The 16400-nt window shown below is 33.4% G+C and overlaps 1 protein-coding gene across 1 annotated transcript in view; it reads left to right on the top strand.

Moving 5' to 3' along the window:
• Positions 1 to 16400, top strand: part of LOC134718140 (ankyrin repeat domain-containing protein 50-like) — a 56280-nt gene that overhangs the window by 28021 nt on the left and 11859 nt on the right. Inside the window, exons 6-11 of the mRNA XM_063580630.1 lie at positions 2078 to 2176; positions 2955 to 3053; positions 3846 to 3944; positions 4892 to 4990; positions 5779 to 5877; positions 6425 to 6526. Coding sequence (XP_063436700.1) covers positions 2078 to 2176; positions 2955 to 3053; positions 3846 to 3944; positions 4892 to 4990; positions 5779 to 5877; positions 6425 to 6526 — 597 coding nt within the window. The remainder of the gene's footprint in view (positions 1 to 2077; positions 2177 to 2954; positions 3054 to 3845; positions 3945 to 4891; positions 4991 to 5778; positions 5878 to 6424; positions 6527 to 16400) is intronic.

Here is a 16400-nt window from a genome sequence, read left to right as displayed (position 1 = left end):
TATGATGGATAACAAAAATGGAAAAAAATAAGCCATTCAGAGCGTTCTTCATATCATGGTGTTAGATACCTCCTTAGGGGACAATTATTTTTTCGCGTTTATCTACATCTTAACTACGATTATACTACTTTAAGATATAGAGACTCTCTGTATTCTGTCCGGTACTTTCTATGTACGTATGTTAGTATAGAAAGTCGGCCCTCATTCTGTCTACTGTTTTCTTTGAAGATGTGACTTTTTAAAGGGTCATACCACTTGCATATATATTGAAATAAATAAAACATGCTCAAACTACATCGACCAAAAACTTTAACCTGAAGCGGGACAGACACGGAAGGACAGACGAACGAACGAACGGATGTACAGACTAGAAAACATAAAGCCCATAAATAGGGCATACAAATTTATTTTTGAAAAGGGAGATAGTGATTTGGCAAAAAAAAAAGTAAGGTAGAGATTAGAAGTATGCGTCGAGATCGGGTGTTTTTAAGCTCGGGATTTGGGTATTAGTGCTAACTGGATCTGTGAATATATTTTTCGATTTCGGGATTTCGGGATATGCATTTCTTTAAATTCTGCATCTTGGGATTTCATGGTTTTAAGCCCGGGATTTCGGAATCAGGACCCCTCCGACCACCCCGGCCTCAAATTTTTGAGGAAGATGTGGTGTGATTTATTCATGATTCAAATCTTACCATTGGCATGTTAATAATGCACTCATAAATGAAAAAAAAAACTGATGGATTGCCCTAGAAGCATATTTTATTAGACTAATAATGGTCTATATATAAGCAGTTACATTTATTTCATGTTTGAAACGGTGCAAATTGTTAATTTGATTTGACTTTTACCAAAAGAAGCATTGTAGCGGTCTGAGGCCAGACACACGAAAATAATTGAATTTAAAAGAAAGGAAACAAATAGCGGACTTTGGAAAAAAAGAGAGGGCTTTTGATACCTTTTATATATGAAATTCTCCATACTGAATATCTTTTATAAAAAATCATCCTACAACAGTCCACAAGCTGTATTTATGCCCGCGATTTCGCGGGTGTGTTCTAGTTATTATATATAGAGATAAACTGTAAACAGCAATAATGTTCAGCAAAGTAAGATCTACAAATAAGTCAACATGACGGAAATGGTCAGTTGACCCCTTTAGGAGTTATTGCCCATTATAGTCAATTTTTAACCATTTTTCGTAAATCTTAGTAATCTTTTACAAAAATCTTCTCCTCTGAAACTACTGTGCCAAATACTTTCAAACTTTAACTGAATGTTCCTTAGGGTATCTAGTTTGTAAATTGTATCCTTAGTTTTGATCTATCAACAAACATGGTCTCCATTGCTAAAAATAGAACATAGGGGTCAAATGCAGTTTTTGGCTTATAACTCAAAAACCAAAGCATTTAGAGCAAATCGAACATGGGGTAATATTGTTTATCAGGTCAAGATCTATCTGCCTTGAAATTTTCAGATGAATCAGACAACCTGTTGTTGGGTTGCTGCCCCTGAATTGATAATTTTAAGGAAATTTTGCTGTTTTTGTTTATTATCTTGAATATTATTATAGATAGAGATAAACTGTAAACAGCAATAATGTTCAGCAAAGTAAGATCTACAAATAAGTCAATTTGACCAAAATTGTCAATTGACCCCTTAAGGAGTTATTGCCCATTAAAGACTTATTTCACAATTTGCTCATCATGTTGACTTACTTTAAAAAATCTTCTCCTTTGAAACTGCTGTATCAATTTCAGCCAAACTTAGGCTAAATGAGTTTCAGAATATCTAGTATAAATTTTATATTTTATTTCCTTGTATGTCAAGAAACATAGCTCCTATGGCTAAAATAGAACATAGGAGAAAATGATTATTTTTTTTGGCTTTTGAAGAAAATAGGACGATCCAAAGAACATTTAAATAAATTGAAAAGCCAAAATAATCATTAATGAGAGATTTAACCAAAAGAATTAAGGTGAGCGATTCAGGCTCTTGAGAGCCTCTTGTATTTATTACTCAACATTGTCCAGTTTATGACACAAGTTTTGATGTCTGCTATATGTTGATATTACAGGGTGGAAATACACCATTAATGTTGGCCGCTGAGAGAGGACGCCTTGAGGTGGTGAGGTACCTAGTCAGTCAGGGCAGTCAGTTAGACGCTACAGACGTGGTAATGATAGACATAATCACCTTACTCTGACCAAACACCACTTTATAAGGAATCTACACAAAATCATGTTATTAATCAGACAAATAATATTTGTTAGAATTATATAAAGTGGGGTCTCGTTTTATTCGTAACACAGAACTGAATCAGATAGTTAAGGTTTAAATTTGTTTCCTGATGAAAAATTATTTTGTAAACATCTGATTTTAATAAGTTGATGAGAAAAAGTTGTGTTAACATCTTTAGTCAGATAATTTTTTTTCTACAGATTTAATGTAAAACATCTTTTAAAAATAACAAATATTTGACAGAATTATATAAAGTGGGGCCTTAATTTTCTTGTCTCTTCGTACTGAATCAGAAAATATTACTCGTTTTTATGTTTCTTGAAAAAAAAAATGTTTTTAAAACTTTAGATCATTTTACGTAATCATTGTTAATCAGACAGATTTAATGGACAACAATTATTTGTTAGAATTATATAAAGTGGGGTCTCATTTTAATTGTCTTGTCCAGCTGAGTCCATTGATATAAGTATTGTTTATGTTTCTAGAAAAAAGTTTTTTTTTTTAACTTGACAGTTCTGATGGAAGTTCTGACATCTCACAATAAAACATGTTGTTTATTTGTTGTTTATGTAGAATATAAATACAAGTGTGACTGGCCATTTATTCAGTTTTGACCACTGATTTATGTGATATATATTTTGTTTATGTTTATTAACCAATATTGTCCAGCTTATGAAACAAGTTTTGATGTCTGTTAAATGTTGATATTACAGGGTGGAAGGACACCATTAATGTGGGCGGCTCAGTTCGGACACCTGGATGTGGTGACGTACCTGGTCACTCACGGCAGTCAGTTAGATGCTACATCCTTGGTAATGATAGATATAATCACCTTACTCTGACTAAACTCCACTTTATACAGAATCTACACAAAAACATGTTAATCAGACAGGTTTAATCCACAACAAATATTTGTTAGAATTATATAAAGTGGAGTCTCATTTTATTCGTAACACAGAACTGAATCAGATAGTAAAGGTTTTATTTTGTTTCTTGACGAAAAATTATTTTGTTAACATCTGATTTTAATGAGAAGTTCATGAGAAAAAGTTGTGTTAACATCTTTTGTTAGATAATGTTAATTCTACAGATCTAATGGAAAACATCTTTTAAAAATAAGAAATATTTGACAGAATTATATAAAGTGAGGTCTCATTTTTCTTGTCTCTTCGTACTGAATTAGCAAATATTACTCGTTTTAACATTGTTGAATGTTTCTTGAATTTTTTTTTTTAAACTTGATCATTCTACGTAATCATTGTTAATCAGACAGGTTTAATGGGCAACAAATATTTGATAGAATTATATAAAGTGGGATCTCATTTTAATTGTCTTGTCCAGCTGAGTCCATTGATATAAATATCGTTTATGTTTCTAGAAAAAAGTTTTTGTTAACGTCAGAGTTCTGATGGAAGTTCTTACATCTCACAATAAAACATGTTGTTTATTTGTTGTTTATGTAGAATATAAATACAAGTGTGACTGGCCATTTTATTCTGTTTTGACCACTGATTTATGTGATATATATTTTGTTTATGTTTATTACCCAACATTGTCCAGTTTATGACACAAGTTTTGATGTCTGTTATATGTTGATATTACAGGGTGGACAGACACCATTAATTTTTGCCGCTGAGGAAGGACACCTGGAGGTTGTGATGTACCTCGTTACTCACGGCAGTGAATTAGAAGCCTCAAACGAGGTAATGATAGATATAATCACCTTACTCTGACTAAACTCCACTTTATACAGAATCTACACAAAATCATGTTGTTTATCAGACAGGTTTATTGGACAACAAATACTTGTTAGAATTATATAAAGTGGGCTCTCATTTTATTAGTAACACAGAACTGAATCAGATAGTAAAGGTTTTATTTTGTTTCCTGATGAAAAATTATTTTATAAACATCTGATTTTAAAGAGAAGTTGATGAGAAAAAAGTTGTGTTAACATCTTTAGTTAGATAATATTAATTCTACAGATCTAATGTAAAACATCTTTTAAAAATGACAAATATTTGACAGAATTATATTAAGTTGGGTCTCATTTTTCTTGTCTCTTCGTACTGAATCAGAAAATATAACTCGTTTTAATGTTTCTTGAAAAAAAAATGTTTTTAAACTTTTGATCATTCTATTGAATCATTGTTAATCAGACAGGTTTAATGGACAACAAATATTTGATAGAATTATATAAAGTGGGGTCTCATTTTAAATGTGTTGTCCAGCTGAGTCCATTGATATAAATATTGTTTATGTTTCTAGAAAAAAGTTTGTTTTTAACCTGACAGTTCTGATGGAAGTTCTGACATCTCACAAAAAAACATATATATATTTCTTTAGGGGCCAGCTGAAGGACGCCTCCGGGTGCGGGAATTTCTCGCTACATTAAAGACCTGTTGGTGACCTTCTGCTGTTGTTTTTTTATTTGGTCGGGTTGTTGTCTCTTTAACACATTCCCCATTTCCATTCTCAATTTTATGTTGTTTATTTGTTGTTTATGTAGAATATAAATAAAAGTGTGACTGGTCATTTTATTCAGTTTTGACCACTGATTCATGTGATATATATTTTGTTTATATTTATTACACAACATTGTCCAGTTTATGACACAAGTTTTTATGTCTGTTATATGTTGATATTACAGGACGGATTGACACCATTAATGTTGGCGGCTGATGAAGGGCACCTGGAGGTGGTGACGTACCTCATCACTCACGGCAGTCAGTTAGAGGCCACAGACGAGGTAATGATAGATATAATCACCTTACTCTGACCAAACACCATTTTATACAGAATCTACACAAAATCATGTTGTTAATCAGACAGGTTTAATGGACAACATATATTTTTTAGAATTATATAAAGTGGAGTCTCATTTTATTCATAACACAGAACTGAATCAGATAGTAAAGGTTTTATTTTGTTTCTTGACAAAAAATTATTTTGTAAACATCTGATTTTAATAAATTGATGAAAAAAAGTTGTGTTAACATCTTTAGTCAGATAATATTAATTCTACAGATTTAATGTAAAATGTCTTTTAAAAATAACAAATACTTCACAGAATTATACGAAGTGGGGTCTTATTTTTCTTGTCTCTTTGTACTGAATCAGAAAATATAATTTGTTTTAATGTTTCTTGAAAAAAAATGTTTTTTTAAAAACTTTGATCATTCTACGTAATCATTGTTAATCAGACAGATTTAATGGACAACAAGTATTTGTTAGAATTAGATAAAGTGGGGTCTCATTTTAATTGTCTTGTCCAGCTGAGTCTATTGATAAAAATATTGTTTATGTTTCTAGAATTTTTTTTTTTAACCTGACAGTTCTTATGGAAGTTCTGACATCTCACAATAATTTGTTGTTTATGTAGAATTGTTTATGTAGAATATAAATGAAAGTGTGACTGACCATTTTATTCAGTTTTGATCACGGATTCATGTGATTTATATTTTGTTTATATTTATTACACAACATTGTCCAGTTTATGACATAAGTTTTGATGTCTGTTATATGTTGATTTTACAGAATGGATGGACATCATTAATGTTGGCCGCTCGGGGAGGACACCAGGAGGTGGTGATTTACCTCGTCACTCATGGCAGTCAGTTAGGCGCTACAGACGTGGTAATGATAGATATAATCACCTTACTTTGACCAAACACCACTTTATACAAAACTACACAAAATCATATTGTTAATCAGACAGGTTTTATGGACAACAAATATTTGTTAGAATTATATAAAGTGGGGTCTTATTTTTCTTGTCTCTTCGTACTGAATCAGAAAATATTACTCGTTTTAATGTTTCCTGAAGAAAAAAAAATTTCAACTTTGATCATTCTACTGAATCAACATAAAAGCATGTTGTTAATCATGTTAAATGGACAACAAATACTGTAAGACTTATATAAAGTGAGGGTTGCTATTATTTGACTTGTTACACACATATAATTAAGAGTTTACTATTTTTTTACCTGTTTTGTGCTACTGAATCAGAAAATATGCATTGAATTTATATATCTTAATCTACCATTTAATAGTTTATACACAAATATAAATGGATATTTTCTTACCCGATGTTATATTTCTTACATTTGGTAAATTGTTTGACTCCTCTCATGATTTTGTTATCACACACCATTAACATGTTTATATTTTTATATTGTTATAGTGTGGACAAACAGCTTTACATCATGCTGCTGAGTATGAACGGATTGATACAACAAAATGGTTGATAGATCAAGGATGCAGTACTTGGGTGAAATCATTGGAGGTAACATTCAGTTTTATTCTTATTAGATAAATGGATATTTTATTCTCTAAAAACTAAAAACAAGTCAACAGAGAAAGTACAATTACAATATAAATACAAATACAATAGTTGAGGGTAAACAAATGCAGATAATATATAATAAAGTACAACCTTATGATGAAATATCTGTATAATAAACAGGTTAAACTAAATATGAAGAAATCAGTCTGTGCTTAACGTTTACATGGAGGGACTAACCTTTTTATTAATACATTAATGAATGAACACATTTTTTGTCGAGCCTTCGACTTTAATCAAAAAAGCGAGACTAAGCGATCCTACTTTCCGTCGTCGTCGGCGGCGTCCACATATATTCACTCTGTGGTTAAAGTTTTTGAAATTTTAATAACATTCTTGAACTATACTGGATTTCTACCAAACTTGGACAAAAGCTTGTTTATGATGATAAGATAGTATCCAGAAGTAAATTTTGTAAAAATAAAATTCGATTTTTTCCATATTTTACTTATAAATGGACTTAGTTTTTTCTGCCGGGAAACATAACATTCACTCTGTGGTTTAAGTTTTTAAAATTTTAATAACTTTCTTAAACTATCCTGGGTTTGTACCATAATTGGACAGAAGCTTATTTTTGATCATAAGATGGTATCCAGAAGTAAATTTTGTAAAAAAATAAATCCATTTTTTCCGTATTTTACTTTTAAATGGACTTAGTTTTTCTGTGGGGAAAAATTACATTTACTCTGTGGTTTAAGTTTTTAAAATTTTAATAACTTTCTTTAACTATCCCGTGTTTGTACCAAACTTGGACAGAAGCTTATTTATGATCATAAGATAGTATCCAGAAGTAAATTTTGTAAAAAAATAAATCCATTTTTTCTGTAAATTACTTTTTAATGGACTTAGTTTTTCTTCCAGTTAACATTACATACAGTCTGCAGTTTAAAGTTTTAGATTCATTAACTATCCTAGATTTTTGCAAAACTTGAACAGAAGCTTCTTATAATCAAAAGATCAAGTATCAAGAGGAATATTTTTACTGATTTTTTTCCTTAAATTTTGTTGAGCCTGCGATTTACAGCAAAAGTAGGCGAGACACTGGGTTCCGCGGAACCCTTACAATTTTTTTTATTAGGGGACAGCCTAGGCTACTATAATTATATGTCAATAAATGGATACAGTGCTGTAGATTATGCATTAATAAGTGATAGTCTCCTGTCCTCAGTGAAATACTTTAAAACTGATGATTTTACTTACTTTTCAGATCATGTACAGATTCAGTTAACTTTAAATTGTAATATAAAACTAATTTTTGACCTTAAAAGTCATAAAGAAAAAAAATGGAAATATTTGAAAACATATAAATAAACTGAAAATTTACAAAACTTGCTACTTAAATATGGAAAGCCAACTGATCATAATTCTTAATTCGTAACTTGTCAATTCGTAACTTGTAGTTTTGTAATTTCATAATTCGTAATGCGTAAATTGTCAGTTTGTAACTTGTATATTTGTAATTTCAAAATTGTTAATTTGTAAATTGTCAATTTATAACTTGTAAATGTGTGATTTCAAAATTCCTTATCGGTAAATTGTCAAATTGTATATTGATGTTTTGTAACTTGTAACTTGTCGATTCGTGAAATGTCAAAGTGTTAAATGTTGTCGTTGTATTATGCTAACGATCATTATGACGACAGATGGCGCTCGGTTTCTTCTTCGTGTACATAAGCCATCTGTGAGTAGGGGCACCTTCATATGGAGTATGTACCTAGTTATTTAAATCAATTATGTACAGCAAATGCCACAAAAAAGAATGCATGTTTACAGGATGCCAGTTGTATTTTGCATGAAGACAACAGGTGGCGTTTCGTTCAAGTGGAAACTATATATAAAAACTTACATCCCAATGATAGTTCAGTCCCTCCACGTAATCGATCTCTCCCAATTGCGAGGTTAATGAAATAGTCGTTTGTCAGCGGAATAAAACGACAGAATTATTCAAGTAAATACAATAAGGAGATGTGTAAACAAACCGTATGATTGCCAATGAGACAACTATCCACCAAAGTTTAAATAAAGTCGGTGTAAATAAGCAAGTATAGGCAACTTAATTACGGCCTTCAACAATGAGAATACCTAATACCATATAGTCGTCTTTGAAAGGCTACATCATTACTTGAAAACCCAGGTACTAGTAATAAACAATTTCTGTTAATCCTTAAATGCTACTATCTTACCATTTTATTCTGACAGGATGGGATAGGGCTGACAGATATAAATATATATTAATATACATGCCAACTGAACTATAATTCTTGTCACGAAGCTTAAGAATTGCCGCTACCTGATTTTTCGTTCTATACAAATTTACAACTTAAAAGACCAAAATGTTCCCCTATCCCACTCAACTGCTGCTTATTGCCCAGTACTCTTGGTAATATCCCCCACCGGTGCCACCCCTCCTTATAGCCCGGTAACCCGACGGCCAAATCTAATATTTCGTCGATTTGATCGTTTATTAACCAAGTTGATTCACGATGTTAATCAATAAAGCTAAATTTTTTGAAATTTGTATTTCATATGAATTTTTTAATAATTTGCAATGAGTTGGTAACAATATAAATATTTCCCACCCATATGTCAAGAAATGACCGGCGCTATTGACAAATCATGTTGTAATCCGCCTGACTCTTCTGCCGAGCAGTGAGCCAGGATCCCAGGCTACCCTTTTACTCTTCAAAATTATCAAGACAATCCCCCCCGGTCAAACCCCAAATCATGTGCAAAGATTATCATGGAGAAATACAATTAGGGTAAGAATATGCATATTGGAAATAATTGCTTCTGGCATGCAAATGGCGAGATGGTGAAATCTTTTTCACAAGTCAAAGGGGTAGGGTGACACTTTGGCTAAAAGTTGGTGTAGGTTACAAACTTTTTTTTATTGTCTGGTTCTATAGCAGAAACCACCTTGTACAGAAATTAGCTTCTGGTTTGAGCTTCTTGTCTGTATGTCTTGTAGTTTCAGGTTTGTGAGCTTTTTTGAGACGCAACCATCTTCTCCGGATTTACAGTCTACTGTTATAAAATTTGCAGGTTGTTGCTGTATTCTTTCAAGCTTGTTGATGTTCGTAGATGTATAGGGCTCCATAATATTGACCAAAACCCATTATTGACCTGACCAGTGAATTATATGCAGTTTTCTTGCATCCCTATGGACAATATTTTAAATTTCTTATCAGCAATCCTAGTGTTGAGTTGGCCTTCTTGGCTACGTTGCAAATATGTAAGGCCATTTTAGGTCCCCATTTAGTTTTCTGGTTCCTTAAGATTTTGTCACAAAATATTGCATATTCAATACAGTTTTGATATAAAGTATACATTAACTAAGTGACTCATTTAAATTTCAATTTGTTTTGCAAAGTACAAATATTATATAAAACATTTGTTATCTTCATTACTCAAGAGCCAAATTTTAAATAAAGATTGTTCGTACATTAAATAAATCATAAGTTAGTTACATTCTTTTCTGAAATTCTAATATTGAGCTCATAATATTAAGAAATAATGGGTGTCCATCCATTTCGCCCATCATACATTCAGTCAAATATTTGCACCTGAGAACACTGATATTAGTATGAATTTTCCAGCTCCGTCTTATATTTCATGTATTTCGTTTAATTTTAACTCGGTCAAATATTAAGAAGAAATATCCTGCCAAGTGACAGTAATATATTTGCAAAGTTGATAAGGAAGCCCATTCCAGCGGCACATCTATGATACCTTAATACCGTGAGGAGGTGACATACTCTCCCAGGTTTGGTGATGAGTACAGTTAACATAATATATGTTTATTTGAGGTCACCTTTATATAAAACTGAGTCCCTGGTAAACATGCCATATAAAACAGACAATATATTGTATGTCTATTTGTTTTCTATTATATATGTTTGTGCTATATATAATTGATTTAAATTAGTTAGGTATATATTCCATATGGAGGTGCTCCTACTTACAGAAGAAGAAACAGAGTGCCATCTGTCGTCATAATGATCGTTAGAATAATACAACGACAACATTTAACACTTTGACATTTCACACATCAACATTTCAAGAATCGACAAGTTACAAGTTACAAAACATCAATATACAAATTGACAGTTTACCGATAAAGAATTTTGAAATCACACAGTTTCAAGTTACAAATTGACAATTTACGAATTAACAATTTTGAAATTACAAATATACAAGTTACAAACTGACAATTTACGCATTACGAATTATGAAATTACACACCTACAAGTTACAAATTGATAAGTAATGAATTAAGAATTTTGACCTCGTTGGCTTTCCATACTTAACGCTCTTACATCAAACATATAAAAAAACGATATATTAAATTTTGAATTCAATGAGTATGAAGGAAATCAGAATGTTGCAACTGAAAATTTAACTAATATTTTTTAAAATATCTCTGAGATTACTCAAAGAGATTTAAAAGTAAGAGAAAAAAATATAGAAAGGTATGGTCAGACAATTGTGTCTATGAGACAAAAAAAGAAATAAACTTGGTTGGAAATAAACTCAAAAAATGTCCAAATAATCAACTTAAACAGAAATATTTGAATTGTTAAAAAGTTTTTAAAAAATGGTCAAATTTTAATAAGCACAATACAGAGAGAAGATATTTAACTCGTTGACAGATAGTTTTGATAAGAAACCTAATGATTATTTGGAAATACTTAAAGGAATGAAAAACAAAAACAATGTTGGTAATGAAGTACCAAAAAATTTTAAAAGACGAAGAAAAAAATATGAAGCATATTCAGGACCAAGGAAAACCAACATTAATTTTGTAAATATAAAATAGATAGAGGAAATAGAACAGCTTGTCAATATTGAAAAGAACATTACATCTAATAGAGAAACAGATGCTCCAATAAAATACTCAGAAATGAAAAAAAACCATTATTAGTTAGGTTAAAAAAAAAAAGCATCATACACTACCGACCTACCACCCACCAATCATATACTACCAACATACCTTCCACCAATCATAGACTGCCAAGATACCTTCCACCAATCATACACTACAAACAAACCTTCCACCTATCAAACACTACCAACCAACATACCTTCCCTCAATCATCACCAACCAACATACCTTCCATCAATCATACGCTACCAACAAACCTTCCACCAATCATTCACTACCAACATACCTTTCATCAGACCTTTCACTAATCATACACTGCTAACATACCTTCCACCAATCACATTCTGCCAACATACCTACAATCAATCATAATCTGCCAACATACTTTTCACCTATCATACACTACCAACATACCTTCCACCAATCATACACTACTAACATACCTTCCACCAATCAAACACTACCAACATACCTTCTACCAATCATACACTACCAACATACTTTCCACCAATCATGCACTACCAACATACTTTTCACCAATCATACACTTCCAACATTCCTTCCACCAATCATACACTACCAACATACCTTGTTGTCCAATACCTTCCACAGATCATACACTACCAAAAAACCTACCACCAATCAAACACAACCAACATGCTTTTCACCAATTCAACACTGCTAACAAACCTTCATACAATCAAATACTACCAACATACCTTCCATTAATCACATACTACTAACACACCTCCAACCAATTATACACTACCAACATACCTTACACAAATCATACACCACCAACATACATTCCATCAAACATAAACAACCAACATACCTTCTACCAATCATACACTACCAACCAACATACTTTTCCCCAATCATACACTACCAACATACCTTCCACAATTCATACTCTACAAACATACCCTCAACCTATCATACACCACCAACATACCTTCCACCAATCATACACTGCCAACTTACCTTCTACCACTCATAATCTTTCAACAGACTTTCCACCAATCATATACTTCTTACATACCATCCACCAAGCAAATACTACCAACCTCCATTCTACCAATCATACGCTGCCAACATACTATTTACAAATCATACACTACTAGCAGACTTTCCACCAATCATACACTACCAACATACCTTCCACCAATCATATACTGCCAACATACCTTCCACCAATCATAGACTGCCAAGATACCTTCCACCAATCATACACTACAAACAAACCTTCCACCTATCAAACACTACCAACCAACATACCTTCCCCTAATCATCAACAACCAACATACCTTCCCTCAATCATCACCAACCAACATACCTTCCATCAATCATACGCTACCAACAAACCTTCCACCAATCATTCACTGCCAACATTCCTTTCATCAGACCTTTCACTAATCATACACTGCTAACATACCTTCCACCAATCACATTCTGCCAACATACCTACAATCAATCATAATCTGCCAACATACTTTTCACCTATCATACACTACCAACATACCTTCCACCAATCATACACTACTAACATACCTTCCACCAATCAAACACTACCAACATACCTTCTACCAATCATACACTACCAACATACTTTCCACCAATCATGCACTACCAACATACTTTTCACCAATCATACACTTCCAACATTCCTTCCACCAATCATACACTACCAACATACCTTGTTGTCCAATACCTTCCACAGATCAAACACTACCAAAAAACCTACCACCAATCAAACACAACCAACATGCTTTTCACCAATTCAACACTGCTAACAAACCTTCATACAATCAAATACTACCAACATACCTTCCATTAATCACATACTACTAACACACCTCCAACCAATTATACACTACCAACATACCTTACACAAATCATACACCACCAACATACATTCCATCAAACATAAACAACCAACATACCTTCTACCAATCATACACTACCAACCAACATACTTTTCCCCAATCATACACTACCAACATACCTTCCACAATTCATACTCTACAAACATACCCTCAACCTATCATACACCACCAACATACCTTCCACCAATCATACACTACCAACATACCTTCCACCAATCATACACTGCCAACTTACCTTCTACCACTCATAATCTTTCAACAGACTTTCCACCAATCATATACTTCTTACATACCATCCACCAAGCAAATACTACCAACCTCCATTCTACCAATCATACGCTGCCAACATACTATTTACAAATCATACACTACTAGCAGACTTTCCACCAATCATACACTACCAACATACCTTCCACCAATCATATACTGCCAACATACCTACAATCAATCATAATCTGCCAACATACCTTCCACCAATCATATACTGCCAACATACCTTTGATAAATAATAATCTGCCAACATACTTTCCACAAATCATACACTTCCAACATACCGTCCACCAACAATACCAACTTACCTTCCACCACTTAAACACTATCGACAGACCTTCCACCAGTATTACACTATCAACATACCTTCCACAGATCATACACTACCAAAAAACCTACCACCAATCAAACACAACCAACATGCTTTTCACCAATTCAACACTGCTAACAAACCTTCATACAATCAAATACTACCAACATACCTTCCATTAATCACATACTACTAACACACCTCCAACCAATTATACACTACCAACATACCTTACACAAATCATACACCACCAACATACATTCCATCAAACATAAACAACCAACATACCTTCTACCAATCATACACTACCAACCAACATACTTTTCCCCAATCATACACTACCAACATACCTTCCACAATTCATACTCTACAAACATACCCTCAACCTATCATACACCACCAACATACCTTCCACCAATCATACACTACCAACATACCTTCCACCAATCATACACTGCCAACTTACCTTCTACCACTCATAATCTTTCAACAGACTTTCCACCAATCATATACTTCTTACATACCATCCACCAAGCAAATACTACCAACCTCCATTCTACCAATCATACGCTGCCAACATACTATTTACAAATCATACACTACTAGCAGACTTTCCACCAATCATACACTACCAACATACCTTCCACCAATCATATACTGCCAACATACCTACAATCAATCATAATCTGCCAACATACTTTACACAAATCATAAACTACCATCATACCGTCCACCAATCATATACTACCAACTTACCTTCCACCAATTAAACACTATCAACAGACCTTCTACCAATATTACACTACCAACATACCTTCAACAGATCATACACTACCAAAAAACCTACCACCAATCAAACACTACCAACATACATTTCACCAATCAAACACTGCTTACAAACCTTCAACCATAAAACATTAACAACATACCTTCCACCAATCATGAACTACTACCATACCGTTCACCAAATTTACAAACATGCCTTCCCCCAATCATATACTACTTACACACCTTCAACCAATTATACACTACCAACATGCATTCCACCAACCAAACACCACCAACATACCTTCCACCAACACACCCTTCACCAATCATACACTTCTGACACAACTACCATCTCATCATACTCCACCAACACACCTAAACCAATCCTACATTACTGGCACAACTTCCATCTCATCATACTCTACCAACACACCCTACACCAATCATACACTACTGCACAACTACAATCTCATCATAATATACCAAAACACCCTACACCGATCCTACACTACTGACACAACTACCATCTCATCATACTCTACCAACACACCCTAAACCGATCCTACACTACTGACACAACAACCATCTCATCATACTCCACCAACACATATAACACAAATCCTACACTACTGACACAACTACGATCTCATCATAGATCACCAACACACCTTACACCAATCATACACTACTGACACAACAACCACGTCTCATCTTACTACACCAACACACCTAACACCAATCCTACACTACTGACACCACAAACATCTCATCATACTCTACCAACACACCCTACACGAATCCTACACTACTGACACAACAACCATCTCATCATACTCCACCAACACACCTAACACCAATCATATACTACTTACACAACAACCATATCATCTTACTCCACCAACACACCTAACACCAATTTTACATTACTGACACAACTACCATCTCATCATACTCCACCAACCCACCTAACACCAATCCTACACTACAGACACAACAACCACGTCTCATCATACTCCAACAACACACCTAACACCAATCATATACTACTTACACAACTACCATCTCATCATACTCTACCAACACACCCTACACCAATCCTATATTACTGAAACAACTACACTCTCATCATACTCTACCAACAGACACTACACCAATCATATACTACTTACACAACTACCATCTCATCATACTCTACCAACACACCCTTCAACCAATCATATACTACTTACACATCTACCATCTCAGCATACTCCACCAACACACCCTACACCAATCCTATATTACTGAAACAACTACAATCTCATCATACTCTACCAACAGACACTACACCAATCCTACACTACTGACACAACTACCATCTCATCATACTCTACCCATACACCTAATGCCAATCCTACACTACTGACACAACTACCATCTCATCAAACATCACCAATACACCTAACATCAATTCTACATTACTGACACAACTACCATCTCATCATACTCCAACACATCTAGCACCAATAATACACAACCAGCTCATCAACCATCTAATCATACTCTATTTACACATCTTACACCAATTATACACTAAAATAACTTCAATCATGTAATCATTTTCCAATTACACATCTAACACCACCAATAATACACTACCAGCTCATCAACCATCTACTCATACTCAAATTACACATCTAACTCCAATAATACACTACTAGC

Source organism: Mytilus trossulus, chromosome 5, assembly GCF_036588685.1.
Source record: "Mytilus trossulus isolate FHL-02 chromosome 5, PNRI_Mtr1.1.1.hap1, whole genome shotgun sequence".
In the NCBI taxonomy this organism is placed as follows: Eukaryota; Metazoa; Mollusca; class Bivalvia; order Mytilida; family Mytilidae; genus Mytilus; species Mytilus trossulus.
Note: the sequence above shows the minus strand (reverse complement) of the source record. Positions and strands in the feature narration are given on the sequence as shown.